The sequence below is a fragment of the Salvelinus namaycush genome, chromosome 13, assembly GCF_016432855.1.
Source record: "Salvelinus namaycush isolate Seneca chromosome 13, SaNama_1.0, whole genome shotgun sequence".
Lineage (NCBI taxonomy): Eukaryota > Metazoa > Chordata > Actinopteri > Salmoniformes > Salmonidae > Salvelinus > Salvelinus namaycush.
In genome coordinates this window covers 28,553,922-28,573,752 of record NC_052319.1, presented here as the reverse complement: position 1 = coordinate 28,573,752, position 19,831 = coordinate 28,553,922, and the positions used below count along the sequence as shown (strand labels likewise).

The 19,831-nt window shown below is 44.7% G+C and overlaps 1 protein-coding gene across 1 annotated transcript in view; it reads right to left on the bottom strand.

Moving 5' to 3' along the window:
• The window catches only part of LOC120058396 (ephrin type-A receptor 6-like), a 260,362-nt gene that overhangs the window by 20,600 nt on the left and 219,931 nt on the right, over positions 1-19,831 (bottom strand). The window contains exon 7 of the mRNA XM_039007026.1: positions 1-3. This exon is cut by the window's left edge and continues 285 nt beyond it. Coding sequence (XP_038862954.1) covers positions 1-3 — 3 coding nt within the window. The remainder of the gene's footprint in view (positions 4-19,831) is intronic.

Sequence of the window (19,831 nt, the reverse complement as noted above, 5' to 3'; positions counted from 1 at the left end):
GACCTGGAGGGGCCGATTGGAGAGATCATTAGAGGTCACGGGTTCAACTACTAACATTTGATCTCATTAGAGATGGAAGGCTGACACTAGCTTCTGATTATATGCTTAAGCATACTGAATATGCTTCATCATTTCACATGAAAGGCTTTGCTTTCCCAGTAAAAGCCTGGAGCATCCATGCTCAATCATCTATAAATTAACATAAAATATATAAAATGAATAATCTACTATAATTATTTAGACCACAGTTACAGTGCTAAGGGTTTTACTGTCATCTATGGATCCTTCAGTGACAGCAGGTCTACCACGGAGGAGCGGTTAGTTAGCTGTGTTTATTTAAATCATATTAGCCATGTGCTGACTACATTAGTTCTGTATAAATATTGGCCCAGGGCTTTACTACAGCAGTCAACAGGTGATATCAGCCTCTCACTAATTAATATCTCATTAACTCAACGCGGTAAACAGTTGGCTAAGATTTATCTACATACATACCGGTATTATTAAAACCCTTCAAAATAGATGTTGAACATGTTCTATTTGGGGTTGTACCAGGGTACCGTGTCTCATGGCCAAGGGAGGTGACGGCAGCATGAGGATGTCCAATAGGTACAGGACATGAGTCCCTGTCCTAACATTCTTAAATGGCCTATCAACATCAATCAAAATAGTAAAATCAATGCAACATGTAGGCCTAATCAACTAGACATTAGTGGCTACAAATGCTGTATACCACTCAGCATGTTTTTAGTGGTTAGGAGAGCAGGCCTAAACAAACGCAATGGGAAAGTTTGAATGGAGGGTAAATGGTGCTCTACAGTCACGTGAAGATGATGATGGAAGAAAGGAAATCAAATACCAAACCACTTTACTGACTTTACATTCATTTGGTTAACGAGTCTGTCTATAACTGACATCACATTCATTTGGTTAACGAGTCTGTCTATAACTGACCTCACATTCATTTGGTTAACGAGTCTGTCTATAACTGACCTCACATTCATTTGGTTAACGAGTCTGTCTATAACTGACCTCACATTCATTTGGTTAACGAGTCTGTCTATAACTGACCTCGCATTCATTTGGTTAACGAGTCTGTCTATAACTGACCTCGCATTCATTTGGTTAACGAGTCTGTCTATAACTGACCTCACATTCATTTGGTTAACGAGTCTGTCTATAACTGACCTCACATTCATTTAGTTAACGAGTCTGTCTATAACTGACCTCACATTCATTTGGTTAACGAGTCTGTCTATAACTGACCTCACATTCATTTGGTTAACGAGTCTGTCTATAACTGACCTCGCATTCATTTGGTTAACGAGTCTGTCTATAACTGACCTCACATTCATTTGGTTAACGAGTCTGTCTATAACTGACCTCACATTCATTTGGTTAACGAGTCTGTCTATAACTGACCTCGCATTCATTTGGTTAACGAGTCTGTCTATAACTGACCTCACATTCATTTGGTTAACGAGTCTGTCTATAACTGACCTCGCATTCATTTGGTTAACGAGTCTGTCTATAACTGACCTCGCATTCATTTGGTTAACGAGTCTGTCTATAACTGACCTCGCATTCATTTGGTTAACGAGTCTGTCTATAACTGACCTCGCATTCATTTGGTTAACGAGTCTGTCTATAACTGACCTCACATTCATTTGGTTAACGAGTCTGTCTATAACTGACCTCACATTCATTTGGTTAACGAGTCTGTCTATAACTGACCTCACATTCATTTGGTTAACGAGTCTGTCTATAACTGACCTCACATTCATTTGGTAAAATAAATGAAGGTTGAGTCAAGCAACACAACAAACTCAGAAAGGCCAGATAATGTATAATAATAACTACAGTTATCAACAAAGCCAACAGAAAGGCTTAATCTTAATCCTAAACCCTGCTGGTCTTCTCTGTGAGATAGAAGCCCTCTCCATCTCCTTCCTGCTCCTCTACAGGATTCAGGCCCTGGGCTGACTGGAGGTCAAGTGAAGGTGGTGCTGTCTGGTCCTGGGGCTTGCAGAGCAGGGCTGAGCTGGACAGAGGTTTATGGCTGGACTGTATGGGGTTGGTGTGTAGAATGCAGGGCTGCAGCTGGGGTATATGCTGTGTTAGGCAGGGCTGAGCTGGACAGAGGTTTATGGCTGGACTGTATGGGGTTGGTGTGTAGAATGCAGGGCTGCAGCTGGGGTATATGCTGTGTTAGGCAGGGCTGAGCTGGACAGAGGTTTATGGCTGGACTGTATGGGGTTGGTGTGTAGAATGCAGGGCTGCAGCTGGGGTATATGCTGTGTTAGGCAGGGCTGAGCTGGACAGAGGTTTATGGCTGGACTGTATGGGGTTGGTGTGTAGAATGCAGGGCTGCAGCTGGGGTATATGCTGTGTTAGGCAGGGCTGAGCTGGACAGAGGTTTATGGCTGGACTGTATGGGGTTGGTGTGTAGAATGCAGGGCTGCAGCTGGGGTATATGCTGTGTTAGGCAGGGCTGAGCTGGACAGAGGTTTATGGCTGGACTGTATGGGGTTGGTGTGTAGAATGCAGGGCTGCAGCTGGGGTATATGCTGTGTTAGGCAGGGCTGAGCTGGACAGAGGTTTATGGCTGGACTGTATGGGGTTGGTGTGTAGAATGCAGGGCTGCAGCTGGGGTATATGCTGTGTTAGGCAGGGCTGAGCTGGACAGAGGTTTATGGCTGGACTGTATGGGGTTGGTGTGTAGAATGCAGGGCTGCAGCTGGGGTATATGCTGTGTTAGGCAGGGCTGGAGTAGTGCAGGGAGACCCACTGCCACAGGGCTGATAAGGAGAGCTCAGGCCAGCTTGGAGCCTCCCTCATCCCTACCCCTTCCCTCTCTCTTTCGTCCCTTCCTGCTTCCTGTCTCCATTTTAATGTGCTTAATGCTTAAAACTCCTACATTTATTTCAGCCCCGTCAGTAACTGGACTGGTGGATGTTTCCTATAGTAATATCAACTTCATGACACAGTGGCATTTCCAGCAGGCAGTTTAGTGTTGTGAGCTGAAGCTAATTCTGCCTCCTGATCTATTTCAATGCTTGGTTTGTTCATAATAATGAGAAACATAATAACCTTTTAAATGTGAGTAAATCTTCCCAAATGATAGTTAAAATGGAACAACAACATAATATCATGGCTGATTGAAATTAGCCGATTTATTTAGCATAATGAGTCAGCTGAAAGGGCAGTTTGTCTCTCTCTCTCAAAACAATATCACTTCTCATAACACCCGCAGTAACACATACCCACAGATGACAATTATTATTTCACAATATTATTAGATATTACATCTCACATTGTTACTGTTTGTTTGGTGTGATTATGTGTGTGTTATTGTTGTTGTCTCTGGAAACCCTAGCTGATTCATCTCAATGGGGTGTTATCACCCACAAATCTGTAGATAAATACATTCTAAGTGAGCAAATGACTCTGTCCAAACTAGTTTAGTTTTGCTGTAAGCGACACACACACACACACACACACACACACACACACACACACACACACACACACACACACACACACACACACACACACACACACACACACACACACACACACACACACACACACACACACACACACACAGCGACCAGAGTTTAACTGCTGTAGCATCTAGCTCAGTCAGGGGGCCAGCATCTGCTGCTAGCATATTGGCCTCTGATAGGGAACAATAAGCACTGCATAAATACAATCTCCCCAGCCTGCATGATTACAATCACACTCCTACTGCTGCAGAGCACCATGTAACACACACAACATATTTGTTTAGAAGAGTTGAGCTGGAGCACACGGTTATGCTCATGGCAGGGTACGGTGGCCAACAGAGTTGGCAGATACACCGTAGAAAACAACCCTGAGAAGAAACAACTAACATAATATGTTAGCTCTCAATATAGCACCTAATGTATAGTAGCTTCCAGGATATTCATTCTAATTCACACCAGACATAGGGCAAATACTCTTATCCTTCTTCATGCACTACATTTTTTTTGTGATGGGATGAAGCAAACATTTTGTTTATTGAAAATGTATATTGAAATTCATGTGCAAAGCAGCTCTGAACATGTTTTCAAAATGAAGGTGGAATTGAAGAGAGAAGAATTTATTTCATCTCATTCCTTTAAGGAATATAGATTCCTCACTCACTTCTACAAACACGTCTCCTGTGCCACTAGGGGCGCTAAAACATTATACCACTTTTATTCTACCCAAAGAAACACATACAAAGCCCACTCTCCCTTCGGCAAATCAGACCACGACTATATCCTCCTGCTTCCTGTTAACAAACAAAAGCTCAAACAGGAAGAACCAGTTACGCGCTCAATATGGAAGAGGTCCGATGAAGCAGACGTGAGGGTACAAGACTGTTTTGCTAGTATTGACTGAGATATGCTCTGGGATTCAGGACCGCAGTGGAGAAGGTGAAAAGCTTCAAGTTCCTCGCCGTACACGTCACTGACGATCTGAAATGGTCCACCCACACAGACAGCGTGGTGAAGAAGGCACAACAGCGCCTCTTCAACCTCAGGAGGCTGAAGAAATTTGGCTTGGCCCCTAAAACCCTCAGAAACTTTTACAGATGCACAATTGAGAGCATCCTGTCGGGTTGAATCACCGCCTGGTACGGCAACTGCACCGTCCGCAACCGCAGGGCTCTCCAAAGGGTGGTGCGATCTGTCCAACGCATCACCAGGGGCAAACTATGGCGCGGATGCTACAAACTATGACGCGTCAAAGTCTACACTTGTTGTATTTGGCGCATGTGGCAAATACAGTTTGATTTGATTTGAAGCTACCTGCCCTCCAGGACACCTACAGCGCCTGATGTCACAGGAAGGCCAAAAAGATCATTAAGGACATCAACCACCTGAGCCACAGCCTGTTCACCCCGCTATCATCCAGAAGGCGAGGTCAGTACAGGTGCATCAAAGCTGGGACCGAGAGACTGAAAAAAAGCTTCTATCTCAAGGCAATCAGACTGTTAAATAGCCATCACTAGCCGGCTTCCACCCGGTTACGTAACCCTGCACCTTAGAGGTTGCTTCCCTATATACAGTACCAGCCAAACGTTTGGACACATCTACATTGTAGAATAATAGCGAAGACTTCAAAACTATGAAACAACACATATGGAATCATGTAGTAACCAAAAAGTGTTAAACAAATCTAAATATATTTTAGATTCTTCTTAGTAGTCAGTCACCCTTTGCCTTGATGATAGCTTTGGAACACTCTTGGCATTCTCTCAACCAGCTTCACCTGGAATGCTATTCCAACAGTCTTGAAGGAGTTCCCACATATGCTGAGCACTGGTTGGCTGCTTTTCCGTCACTCTGCGGTCCAACTCATCACAAACATTCTCAATTGGGTTGAAGTTGGGTGATTGTAGAGGCCAGGTCATCTGATCCAGAACTACATCACTCTCCTTCTTGGTCAAATAGCCCTTAAACAGCCTGGAGATGTGTTGGGTTATTGTCCTGTTGAAAAGCAAATGATAGTCCCACTAAGCCCAAACCAGATGGGATGGTGTATCGCTGCAGAATGCTGTGGTAGCCATGCTGGTTAAGTGTGCCTTGAATTCTAAATAAATCACAGACAGTGTCACCAGCAAAGCACTCCCGCACTATTACACCTCTTCCATGCTTCAAAGTGGGAACTACACATGCGGAGATCACAAAGACACGGCGGTTGGACCCTCAAATCTCAAATTTGGACTCATCAGACCAAGGGAGAGATCTCCACTGGTCTAATGTCCATTGCTCGTGTTTCTTGGCCCAAGCAAGTCTCTTCTTCTTATTGGTGTCCTTTAGTAGTGGTTTCTTTGCAGCAATTCGACCATGAAGGCCTGATTCACTCAGTCTCCTCTGAACAGTTGATGTTGAGATGTCTCCGTTACTTGAGCCCTGTGACTTTAAACTTTAAAAGTTCTTGAAATGTCAAAGTTCTTGACCTTCATGTCTTAAATTAATGATGGACTGTCATTCCTCTTTGTTTATTTGAGCTTTTCTTGCCATAATATGGACTTGGTCTTTTACCAAATAGGGCTATCTTCTGTATACCACCCCTACCTTGTCACAACACAACTGCTTGGCTCAAATGCATTAAGAAGGAAATACATTTAACAAATTAACTTTTAACAAGGCACACCTGTTAATTGAAATGCATTCCAGGTGACTACCTCATGAAGCTGGTTGAGAGAATGCCAAGAGTGTGCAAAGGGAGGCTACTTTGAAGAATCTCAAATATAAAATATATTTTGATTCCTTTTTGATTATTACATGATTTCATATGTGTTATTTCATAGTTGTGATGTCTTCACTATTATTCTACAATGTAGAAAATAGTAAAAATAAAGAAAAACCCTGGAATGAGTAGGAGTGTCCTAACTTTTGACTGGTACTGTACATAAACTTGGAATCACTGGCCACTTTAATAATGGAACACTAGTCACTTTAATAAAGTTTAAATCATGTTTAAATACTGCTTTACTCATCTCATATGTATATACTGTATTTTAGTCAATGCCACTCCGACATTGCTTGATCTAATATTTATATATTTCTTAATTCCATTCTTTTACTTTTAGATTTGTGTATATTGTTGTGAATTGTTAGATGCTACTGCACTGTTGGAGCTAGGAACACAAGCATTTCACTACAAACACAATAACATCTGCTAAATATGTGTATGTGACCAATAAAATCTGATTTGATCTATACCCGGCGGTTTCAGAGGAAGGCCCTAAAATGTGTCTAAGACTCCAGCCACCCAAGTCTCCAGCCACCCAAGTCATAGACTGTTAAATGTTTGGTAATTTAGCAGACACTCTTATCCAGAGCAACTTAGAGTAGTGAGTTCATACATTTCATACTTATTTTTTCTCTCCGTACTGGTGGGACGTGAACCAACAACCATGGCGTTGCGAGCCACACGGGATGTTCTCTCTGCTACCGTATGGCAAGCAGTACGGATGCACCAAGTCTAGAACCAACAGGACCCTGAACAGCTTCTAGCCCCAAGCCATAATACTACTAAACAAGAAATATTCACCCGTTTAGAATGTTATATTGTTTTTGTGCATCTCTGAGCAATGTTCTGTCGATTCCCGGGGTCATTTAATGTTTTCATGTGTATCTGAGCTATTGCCGTTCAAGAAGGCAGATTTTTTGGCCGGTATAACATAGCATTGCGATAAAGCCACTTTAAACTACAGTGGAAGTTAATAGTAATACGACTTTTAGATTACGAAAATGTTGATCATACATGCAAGATTTCAATACTCGGCCGATGTCATTACGCAGGAGGTTGTCTTCTCTTGAATGAACCATTGATCATCTTTTATTTAATATTCCTACCTCGAGCAATGTGTAATTTAACAGAGTTTTCTCCTATTTGTCTGCCTCTTCAGTCCAGGGTGCATTGCATGGTGCTGTTGAGAATATCAGACTCCACTCTGCAAGGCACATCGATCTGCAGGTTGAACATGGTGAGAATGTAGATTCCTAAATTGATAGTGCAGTTTGTTTAGGCGATTTGACAGCTAACTAGCTACTTCACATGCTGATATTGACTTTGGTATTATTGTGTGTAGCGACGTTAGCTAGCCGATAGAGAGAGCGTTGCATTGCGTTGTGGGTTTTGTAGTCGATTTGAGCTGCAACAGATTACTACAACGATTTTCACATGTTGCTACCAACCTTATTATATGACAAAATTAAACATTTGTTCACAAAAAATATTGTTCTCATGTGACAAATATGTGACAAATAAAATTTGATTTGATTCGTAAGCAAGCATTTCACGGTAAAGTCTACACCTGTTGTATTCGGCGCATGTGACAAATTATACAGCTTTCAAAATCCACAGTACACACTCTCTCTCTCTCTCTCTGTGTGTTGGAGGAAGATTGGAAACCCATTAGAATCACCGGTCAATTAGTGGGAGTGATGGATGGATTTTCCAGTCTAGTGTAGTTAAGCTCCCAGTAAACGAATGTTGTCTCATTACAGCAGTTTGACCCGTGTATGGTTTTAATGAGCTTGCCTTGCCCCAAGGCCTCCATTAACACTTTAGAAAATCAATGACTTCTCTATTGATGCTATACTGTACCAGGCTTAAACAATGTAAAAACGTTAGGTTACTGAGGGAACGAGGAGAAGGAGAGAGAGAGAAAGAGGGGGAAGAAGAGAGCAGTGGGAGAGAGAGGAAGGAAGGGAGGGATAGAAGAAGGAAGACCAAGGTGGTTGATGCAAACATGTTTGAGAAAAACAACAAGGACAGGTCAATATGTCTGATTGTTTTGTTGCTACCCTGACATAATGATGCTTTAGATTCTACCCCAGGAGTGAATATGGAGAGCGATAACCTTTTTGGAGGACACACACATTCTCACACACACACCAAACCAATCTCTGCCGTCAATTATATTTGCTTATGAGGGGTTCTGTGTTGCTCTAGGGAGCTGAGACAGGGAATAAACTTTATTCATACATGATGTAGGTTCCAGTGGGACCTAAGGTAATCATTAAGACCAATGTGACATTCCGAGAGTGTTTAGTGTGTTTGTGTGTGTGTGTGTGTGTGTGTGTGTGTGTGTGTGTGTGTGTGTGTGTGTGTGTGTGTGTGTGTGTGTGTGTGTGTGTGTGTGTGTGTACAGTATACAGTATGTTTGTGTTTGACTCTCCCTTAGGCAAGGTCACCTCCCACAACAGTCTTCTGAACCAAACCAAACCAAACACAGCCTGCATCTCTGGAGCCTCTAACCTCATTACCAGCCAAAGTCAACCCCACTGCATGGTGGGTAGTCTATGGACAGTTTTGGACCCGTGGTGTAAACACAGTAACCCTGGTGCTCTGACAGAGGTCATGTCCCTGTGGAGCCAAACATCCTGATGCTAATTGTGGGGTTTATGATTGGATAAAGGCAATTAGCCAGGGTTATGATTGGCTAAACTCTATCAGCGAGGGTTAATGAGTATATTGTGTTCGTCCAATAGGCTTTGACCTCTGTGTTCGACCACCTAGACACAGCATGGAGAGAGGAGCCCTCAGGTCTTTATCAGATTAGTCTGGCCTGTGTGTGTTCTATAGTTCAACTCACCTAAGGTGTTAATGAATAACCACTAAATTTCTTCGACTTTTAGAGTGCAGTCATGTACTTTCTTATCCCTTCTGCCTGCTTTTTTGTTCGCTACCGTTTTCCCCTTAATCTTTCCATAGCGTTTAGCTTACTGTCTGCATTTCTCCATTGGTCCTATTCCTCTTTCCATTACTGAAAGGACAGCATTTTATTTTCTTCCATGAATAGTAAAACTGTCCTCATCCCCCCTGAACCAATCAGCTTCTTGATATGCCACACCTGTCAGGTGGATGGGTTATCTTGGCTCCGTTCATCTTTCCCTCGATCCGGACTAGTCTCCCAGTCACTGCCGCTGAAAAACAACCCCCAGCATGATGCTGCCACCACCATGCTTCACCGTAGGGATGGTGCCAGGTGTCCTCCAGACGTGACACTTGGCATTCAGGCCAAAGAGTTCAATCTTGGTTCATCAGACCAGAGAATCTTGTTTCTCATGGTCTGGGAGTCCTTTAGGTGCTTTTGGCAAACTCCAAGCAGGTTGTCATGTGCCTTTTACTGACGAGTGGATTCCATCTGCCACTCTACCATAAAGGCTTGATTGGTGGAGTGCTGCAGAGATGGTTGTCCTTCTGGAAGGTTCTCCCATCTCCATAGAGGTACTCTGGAGCTCTGTCAGAGTGACCAGCGGGTTTTTGGTCACCTCCCTGACCAAGGCCCTTATCCACCGATTGCTTAGTTTGGCCGGGCAGCCAGCTCTAGGAAGAGTCTTGGTGGTTCCAAACTTCTTCCATTTAAGAATTATTGAGGCCACTGTGTTCCTTCAATGCTGCAGAAATGTTTTGGTACCCTTCCCCAGATCTGTGCCTCGACACAATCCTGTCTCGGAGTTCTACTAACAATTCCAAATCATGTCCAATCAATTGAATTGACCACAGGTGGACTCCAATCAAGTTGTAGAAACATCTCAAGGATGATCAATGGAAACAGGATGCACCTGAGCTCAATTTTGAGTCACATAGCAAAGGGTCTGAATACTTATGTAAATAAAGTATTTTTTTTATTTGCAAAACAAATCCAAAAAACTGTTTTCACTTTGTCATTATCGAGTATTGTGTGTAGATTGATGAGAAAAAACATTTAATTTATACATTTTTGAACAAGGTTATAACATAACAAAATGTGGAAAAAGTGAAGGGGACTGAATACTTTCTGAATGCCCTGTATATCCACTAGTTCTAATGTTTCCATGATATTCATAATTTCCCTAAGTGCATGAGGGTGATAGTTTCTGGTGTGATATCCTTTATGATCCATTGGGGTACTTCAAACTATACTATAATCTCCCACCATAATAATAGAGTCATGTGTTGCTTGTGAGCTCGATAGATTAATATATAATTTTTGAAGAAGTGTGGATCATCATCATTTGGACCATATAGATATGTTTATCGTCCAATAGCATATTTAAAATTATCCACCTTTCTTTCGGATCTGTTTGGATAGTTTGCACATTGGGATCAAAATAGTTTTTAATTCTCCCGAATGGCGCAGTTGTCTAAGGCACTGCATCGCAGTCCTAACTGTGCCATTAGAGATCCTGGTTCGTGTCCAGGCTCTGTTGCAGCCGGCCACGACCTGGAGACCAATGGGGCGGCGCAATATTGGCCCAGCGTCGTCTAGGTTAGGGGAGGGTTTGATCGACAGGGATGTCCTTGTCCCATCACGCTGTAGCGACTCCTGTGGCAGGCCGGGCGCAAAGCATGCTGACACGGTCGCCAGGTGTACGGTGTTTCCTCCGACACATTGGTGCGGCTGGCTTCCGGGTTAAGCCGGCATCGTGTCAAGAAGAAGTGCGGCTTGACTGGGTTGTGTTTCCTAGGACGCACAGCTCTCGACCTTCGCCTCTTCCAAGTCCGTACAGCGATGAGACAAGACTGTAACTACCAATTGGATACCACAAAATTGGGGAGACATTTTTATTTTTTATTTGTATCATCCCCCCTTTTAAGTTTCTTTGCCCATGACAAAAAATGTATTTCTCCCTCCCAGTCCTTTTTCCACAACCTCATCTGTAATTGTAGAGTGAGTTTCCTGTAAACAATAAATGTTATATTCCTTCTCTTTTAGCCAGGTATAGACTGATCGTCTTTTTTTATAATCTGCTAAACCATTACAATTATAACTAGCTATACTTATTTCACCAGTTACCATAATGAGATACAAGTCTAAATTATACTTACCATAAAAAGGATTACAATAATGAGATGTATCCACTAATCCAAAGAAAGGATAGACGGGAGCTAGACAGCCTGACGTGCCGCTTTGTGGACAACGACTCCCATTGTTAGGTCAGAGAGACATGTATCTAGTCAGTATATCCATCATCTTTAGCTGTCCCCAAAGGAGAACCCTTTTTGGTTCCAGGTAGTATCCTCTTGGGTTCCATGTGGAACCCTCTGTGGAAAGGATCCTACAGTACATGGAAACCAAAAGGGTTCTACCTGGAACCAAAAATAGCTATAAAAAATAGAACCATTGTAGGTTCTAGATAGCACCTTTTTTTCTAAGAGTGTAGACTGTAACAGTTGGACTGATAGTGTAAGTGTAAAGTCTGTTTAGACTAACAGTAAAAGTCTTCTCTCAGCGTAAAGTGTGTATATTGTAACAGTACGGTGACTGTATATCCCAGCAGATGCCAGGTCTAGATCATCTGCTGAGCCCAGAGAGCCAGCCTGCCTCAGTTAACAGGTCATTAACAACATCAGTCATACTACAAAAAGAACAACCAAGGGAGGGGAGAGAGGGAACGATAAAAGGAGGGAGGCCAGATGACAACTATTCTCTCTTTATCTGAGTAAAAGTTGAGCTGGATCATGGACTACCCTATTGCTCGTGACAACGTGTGTTGCTTTCCTAACCTCTCCTCCAGCTCCTGTCATGGTAGACTGCATGCCCTGGCTGACACCAGAATCCCCAGTCGTTAATAGGGTCAACTTCCTGATCTGTGTGTGTCTTTAATAGGGTCGTAGTGACATCCTGATCCCCTTGTTTCTCTCTAATTGTAATCTGGAAAGCCAATGATGTGTATGAAGGACAGTTAAACCAGCTCTGAACCGGCCCTGTTACAATCAATACTCATTTACCTCCTCCTCTCTTCTCTTTCACCATCCTCCTCCTTTCCTCCTCTCTTTCTCTCCAGTAATTAATGAGAAGAATAGAACTATTTCTCCACTGACAATTTATGTCCATCTCCATCCCACTGCTGCTTAAGAGCTTTATTGGAGAACAGACACGCACAAACACACACTGCCCTGAGCTGGTGCTGTGATAAGGGCGAAGAGAGAGAGAGAATGAAAGAAAGAAAGAGGCCTAACACTGTGTGATGAGGTGAATTAGGTTGTGATTCTGTCAGCTGCTACATGTGGAATTAAAGAACAAATTGTATTCATTAGGAAATAGCTGTTATTCACAACAGGATTCCTCATCTAGAGGAATGAAAGAGAGAAAAACCCTTGATGGTTCCCTGACCCTCCCTCCTCTTATTTCCTCTCCGCTACTCTCCTCTACTCTCTTCTCCTCTCCAGTACTCGCCTCTCCTCTACTCTACGCTCCTCTCCTCTAAGCTCCTCTACTCTCCTCTCCTCTCTTCTCCTCTCCTCTACTTTAAGCTCCTCTACTCTCCTCTCCTCTCCTCTCTTCTCCTCTCCTCTACTCTAAGCTCCTCTCCTCTACTCTAAGCTCCTCTCCTCTAAGCTCCTCTCCTCTCCTCTACACTACTCTAAGCTCCTCTCCTCTACACTACTCTAAGCTCCTCTCCTCTACACTACTCTAAGCTCCTCTCCTCTAAGCTCCTCTCCTCTCCTCTACACTACTCTAAGCTCCTCTCCTCTACACTACTCTAAGCTCCTCTCCTCTACACTACTCTAAGCTCCTCTACACTACTCTAAGCTCCTCTCCTCTAAGCTCCTCTCCTCTACACTACTCTAAGCTCCTCTCCTCTACACTACTCTAAGCTCCTCTACACTACTCTAAGCTCCTCTACTCTAAGCTCCTCTCCTCTAAGCTCCTCTCCTCTCCTCTACACTACTCTAAGCTCCTCTCCTCTACACTACTCTAAGCTCCTCTACACTACTCTAAGCTCCTCTCCTCTAAGCTCCTCTACTCTCCTCTAAGCTCCTCTCCTCTCCTCTACACTACTCTAAGCTCCTCTCCTCTATACTACTCTAAGCTCCTCTACACTACTCTAAGCTCCTCTCCTCTCCTCTCCTCTCCTCTCCTCTCCTCTCCTCTCCTCTCCTCTCCTCTCCTCTCCTCTCCTCTCCTCTCCTGTACTCTAAGCTCCTCTCGTCTACACTACTCTAAGCTCCTCTACACTACTCTAAGCTCCTCTACTCTACTCTAAGCTCCTCTCCTCTAAGCTCCTCTCCTCTACACTACTCTAAGCTCCTCTCCTCTCCTCTACACTACTCTAAGCTCCTCTACACTACTCTAAGCTTCTCTACTCTAAGCTCCTCTCCTCTACACTACTCTAAGCTCCTCTCCTCTAAGCTCCTCTCCTCTACTCTAAGCTCCTCTACACTACTCTAAGCTCCTCTCCTCTCCTCTCTTCTCCTCTCCTCTCCTCTAAGCTACTCTCCTCTCCTCTACACTACTCTAAGCTCCTCTACACTACTCTAAGCTTCTCTACTCTAAGCTCCTCTCCTCTACACTACTCTAAGCTCCTCTCCTCTAAGCTCCCCTCCTCTACTCTAAGCTCCTCTACACTACTCTAAGCTCCTCTCCTCTACTCTCTTCTCCTCTAAGCTCCTCGCCTCTCCTCTACACTAAGCTCCTCTCCTCTCCTCTACTCTAAGCTCCTCTACACTAAGCTCCTCTCCTCTCCTCTAAGCTCCTCTCCTCTCCTCTAAGCTCCTCGCCTCTCCTCTACACTAAGCTCCTCTCCTCTCCTCTAAGCTCCTCTCCTATCCGCTACTCTCCTCTCCTCTCCTCTCCTCTCCTCTAAGCTCCTCTCCTCTCCTCTAAGCTCCTCTCCTCTACTCTAAGCTCCTCTCCTCTACTCTAAGCTCCTCTCCTCTCCTCTAAGCTCCTCTCCTCTCCTCTCCTCTAAGCTCCTCTCCTCTACTCTAAGCTCCTCTCCTCTCCTCTCCTCTAAGCTCCTCTCCTATCCGCTACTCTCCTCTCCTCTCCTCTCCTCTCCTCTAAGCTCCTCTCCTCTACTCTAAGCTCCTCTCCTCTACTCTAAGCTCCTCTACACTACTCTAAGCTCCTCTCCTCTACTCTAAGCTCCTCTCCTCTACTCTAAGCTCCTCTCCTCTACTCTAAGCTCCTCTACTCTAAGCTCCTCTCCTCTCCTCTAAGCTCCTCTCCTATCCGCTACTCTCCTCTCCTCTCCTCTCCTCTAAGCTCCTCTCCTCTACTCTAAGCTCCTCTCCTCTACTCTAAGCTCCTCTACACTACTCTAAGCTCCTCTCCTCTACTCTAAGCTCCTCTCCTCTACTCTAAGCTCCTCTCCTCTCCTCTCCTCTACTCTAAGGTCCTCTCCTCTAAACTAAGCTCCTCTCCTCTCCTCTACACTACTCTAAGCTCCTCTCCTCTACATTCCGCTCCTCTCCTCTCTGCGCTGTTCAGCTGAACAGCAGGAGTGCTGGGAAGGAAGGGAAGCAGCAACAGTATTAATAGCAGGTCTGTTAAACAATTGAAACATGAGCTCTTCAAAACACTACTGCAGCACAGTATCAACAGTATAAAAAGCTAGATAGCTGGCCCGCTCTGCCACTCTGCTCTATCTCACTCTGTGTGATGAAGTGTTGGGTATCATTCTCTCTCTCGCTGCCTCATCTCACTCTGTGTACTGTAGTGTTGGGTAACAGTCTCTCTCTCTCTCCCTCATCTCACTCTGTGTACTGTAGTGTTGGGTAACAGTCTCTCTCTCTCTCTCTCTGTCTCTGCCTCATCTCACTCTGTGTACTGTAGTGTTGGGTAACAGTCTCTCTCTCTGTCTCGCTCTGCCTCATCTCACTCTGTGTACTGTAGTGTTGGGTAACAGTCTCTCTCTCTGTCTCTGCCTCATCTCACTCTGTGTGATGAAGTGTTGGGTATCATTCTCTCTCTCTCTCCCTCATCTCACTCTGTGTACTGTAGTGTTGGGTAACAGTCTCTCTCTCTCTCTCTCTCTGCCTCATCTCACTCTGTGTACTGTAGTGTTGGGTAACAGTCTCTCTCTCTGTCTCGCTCTGCCTCATCTCACTCTGTGTACTGTAGTGTTGGGTAACAGTCTCTCTCTCTGTCTCGCTCTGCCTCATCTCACTCTGTGTACTGTAGTGTTGGGTAACAGTCTCTCTCTCTCTGTCTCTGCCTCATCTCACTCTGTGTACTGTAGTGTTGGGTAACAGTCTCTCTCTCTGTCTCGCTCTGCCTCATCTCACTCTGTGTACTGTAGTGTTGGGTAACAGTCTCTCTCTCTGTCTCGCTCTGCCTCATCTCACTCTGTGTACTGTAGTGTTGGGTAACAGTCTCTCTCTCTCTCTCTGTCTCTGCCTCATCTCACTCTGTGTACTGTAGTGTTGGGTAACAGTCTCTCTCTCTCTCTCTCTCTCTGTCTCTGCCTCATCTCACTCTGTGTACTGAAGTGTTGGGTAACAGTCTCTCTCTCTGTCTCGCTCTGCCTCATCTCACTCTGTGTACTCTAGTGTTGGGTAACAGTCTCTCTCTCTGTCTCGCTCTGCCTCATCTCACTCTGTGTACTGTAGTGTTGGGTAACAGTCTCTCTCTCTGTCTCTCTGTCTCTCTCTCTGCCTCATCTCACTCCGTGTACTGTATTGTTGGGTAACAGTCTCTCTCTCTCTCTCTCTCTCTCTCTCTCTCTCTCTCTCTCTCTCTCTCTCTCTCTCTCTCTCTCTCTCTGCATCATCTCACTCTGTGTACTGTAGTGTTGGGTAACAGTCTCTCTGTCTCTCTCTGCCTCATCTCACTCTGTGTACTGTAGTGTTGGGTAACAGTCTCTCTGTCTCTCTCTCTCTCTGCCTCATCTCACTCCGTGTACTGTATTGTTGGTGTAACAGTCTCTCTCTCTCTCTCTCTCTCTCTCTCTCTCTCTCTCTGCATCATCTCACTCTGTGTACTGTAGTGTTGGGTAACAGTCTCTCTGTCTCTCTCTGCCTCATCTCACTCTGTGTACTGTAGTGTTGGGTAACAGTCTCTCTGTCTCTCTCTCTCTCTGCCTCATCTCACTCCGTGTACTGTATTGTTGGTGTAACAGTCTCTCTCTCTCTCTCTCTCTCTCTCTCTCTCTCTCTCTCTCTCTCTCTCTCTCTCTCTCTCTCTCTCTCTCTCTCTCTCTCTCTCTCTCTCTCTCTCTCTCTCTGCATCATCTCACTCTGTGTACTGTAGTGTTGGGTAACAGTCTCTCTCTCTCTCTCTGCCTCATCTCACTGTGTACTGTAGTATTGGGTAACAGTCTCTCTGTCTCTGTCTCTCTCTGCCTCATCTCACTCTGTGTACTGTATTGTTGGATAACAGTCTCTCTCTCTCTGTCTCTCTCTGCCTCATCTCAGTCTATGTACTGTAGTGTTGGGTAACAGTCTCTCTCTCTGTCTCTCTCTGCCTCATCTCACTCTGTGTACTGTATTGTTGGATAACAGTCTCTCTCTCTCTGTCTCTCTCTGCCTCATCTCAGTCTATGTACTGTAGTATTGGGTAACAGTCTCTCTGTCTCTGTCTCTCTCTGCCTCATCTCACTCTGTGCACTGTAGTGTTGGGTAACAGTCTCTCTCTCTGTCTCTCTCTGCCTCATCTCACTCTGTGTACTGTAGTGTTGGGTAACAGTCTCTCTCTCTCTCTCTGCCTCATCTCACTGTGTACTGTAGTATTGGGTAACAGTCTCTCTGTCTCTGTCTCTCTCTGCCTCGTCTCACTCTGTGTACTGTAGTGTTGGGTAACAGTCTCTCTCTCTCTCTCTCTGCTTCGTCTCTCTCTATGTACTGTAGTGTTGGTTAACAGTCTCTCTCTCTGTCTCTCTCTGCCTCGTCTCACTCTGTGTACTGTAGTGTTGGGTAACAGTCTCTCTCTCTGTCTCTCTCTGCCTCATCTCACTCTGTGCACTGTAGTGTTGGGTAAGAGTCTCTCTCTCTGTCTCTCTCTGCCACATCTCACTCTGTGTACTGTATTGTTGGATAACAGTCTCTCTCTCTCTGTCTCTCTCTGCCTCATCTCAGTCTATGTACTGTAGTGTTGGGTAACAGTCTCTCTCTCTGTCTCTCTCTGCCTCATCTCACTCTGTGTACTGTATTGTTGGATAACAGTCTCTCTCTCTCTGTCTCTCTCTGCCTCATCTCAGTCTATGTACTGTAGTGTTGGATAACAGTCTCTCTCTCTCTGTCTCTCTCTGCCTCATCTCAGTCTATGTACTGTAGTGTTGGGTAACAGTCTCTCTCTCTGTCTCTCTCTGCCTCATCTCACTCTGTGTACTGTATTGTTGGATAACAGTCTCTCTCTCTCTGTCACGCTCTGCCTCATCTCACTCTGTGTACTGTATTGTTGGATAACAGTCTCTCTCTCTCTGTCTCTCTCTGCCTCGTCTCACTCTGTGTACTGTAGTGTTGGGTAACAGTCTCTCTCTCTGCTTCGTCTCTCTCTATGTACTGTAGTGTTGGTTAACAGTCTCTCTCTCTGTCTCTCTCTGCCTCGTCTCACTCTGTGTACTGTAGTGTTGGGTAACAGTCTCTCTCTCTGTCTCTCTCTGCCTCATCTCACTCTGTGTACTGTATTGTTGGATAACAGTCTCTCTGTCTCTCTCTCTCTCTCTCTCTCTCTGTCTCTCTCTGCCTCATCTCACTCTGTGCACTGTAGTGTTGGGTAACAGTCTCTCTCTCTGTCTCTCTCTGCCTCATCTCACTCTGTGTACTGTAGTGTTGGGTAACAGTCTCTCTCTCTGTCTCGCTCTGCCTCATCTCACTCTGTGCACTGTAGTGTTGGGTAACAGTCTCTCTCTCTGTCTCTCTCTGCCTCATCTCACTCTGTGTACTGTAGTGTTGGGTAACAGTCTCTCTCTCTGTCTCGCTCTGCCTCATCTCACTCTGTGTACTGTAGTGTTGGGTAACAGTCTCTCTCTCTCTCTCTGTCTCTGCCTCATCTCACTCTGTGTACTGTAGTGTTGGGTAACAGTCTCTCTCTCTGTCTCGCTCTGCCTCATCTCACTCTATGTACTGTAGTGTTGGTTAACAGTCTCTCTCTCTCTCTCTCTCTCTCTCTCTCTCTGCCTCATCTCACTCCGTGTACTGTAGTGTTGGGTAACAGTCTCTCTCTCTCTCTCTCTCTCTCTCTCTCTCTCTGCCTCATCTCACTCCGTGTACTGTATTGTTGGGTAACAGTCTCTCTCTCTCTCTCTCTCTCTCTCTGCCTCATCTCACTCCGTGTACTGTAGTGTTGGGTAACAGTCTCTCTCTCACTCTCTCTCTCTCTCATCTCACTCTGTGTACTGTAGTGTTGGTTAACAGTCTCTCTCTCTCTCTGTCTCTCTCTGCCTTATCTCACTCTGTGTACTGTAGTGTTGGGTAACAGTCTCTCTCTCTGTCTCTCTCTGCCTCATCTCACTCTGTGTACTGTAGTGTTGGGTAACAGTCTCTCTCTCTGTCTCTCTCTGCCTCATCTGACTCTGTGTACTGTAGTGTTGGGTAACAGTCTCTCTCTCTCTCTCTGCCTCATCTGACTCTGTGTACTGTAGTGTTGGGTAACAGTCTCTCTCTCTCTCTCTGCCTCATCTTACTCTGTGTACTGTAGTGTTGGGTAACAGTCTCTCTTTCTATTGGTCTGTGTGTACTGAGGGTAAACAGAGTGTGTTACTGATAGAACTGCACCAAGCTGAACTGCAGAAACAGCACACAGCATTATTGTTTGTTATACAACTCACTGTGAGCATTCTGTAAAGCAGAAAGAATACCAACATAGTTTGAATTATACAGTATGGCTTATATTGAAATGTGCAAATATGCCATGTATCACAAGAAGTAGTGCAAGAAGTAGCTTGAAGACACAATAGTGTAATGTCATTGGATATTGATTAACTGTGACTAGCATTGAAAATACATGAACAAACAAAGTCACACAGATTGAAAAAAGACAATCATTCCATTGTTACAAAGAGAAACTTTTGAAATTGTGAGACATCCATCAGAATTCCAGGACTATGAATCTAACCACTGGGTATTAATGAGTCCTGTCGTTAGGTAGGTGTAGGGAAATGATCTCTGCAGGGGAGAGGGTTCAGATAAAAACCTGGGCATTAATCATGTCAAACACTACAAACCACTAATAGCTTCTCTCTCTCTCTCTCTCTCTCTCTCTCTCTCTCTCTCTCTCTCTCTCTCTCTCTGTCTCTGTCTCTGTCTCTGTCTCTGTCTCTGTCTCTGTCTCTCTCTCTCTCTCTCTCTCTCTCTGTCTCTCTGTCTCTCTCTCTCTGTCTCTCTCTCTCTCTCTCTCTCTCTCTCTCTCTCTCTCTCTCTCTCGCTCTCTCTCTCTCTCTCTCAGCACAGTACGGCATACACAGAGAAGAGGGTTATTGAAGACTGATTTTCCTACAGGAGAGACACAGAGAAGAGGGTTATTGAAGACTGATTTTCCTACAGGAGAGATACAGAGAAGAGGGTTATTGAAGACTGATTTTCCTACAGGAGAGACACAGAGAAGAGGGCTATTGAAGACTGATTTTCCTACAGGAGAGATACAGAGAAGAGG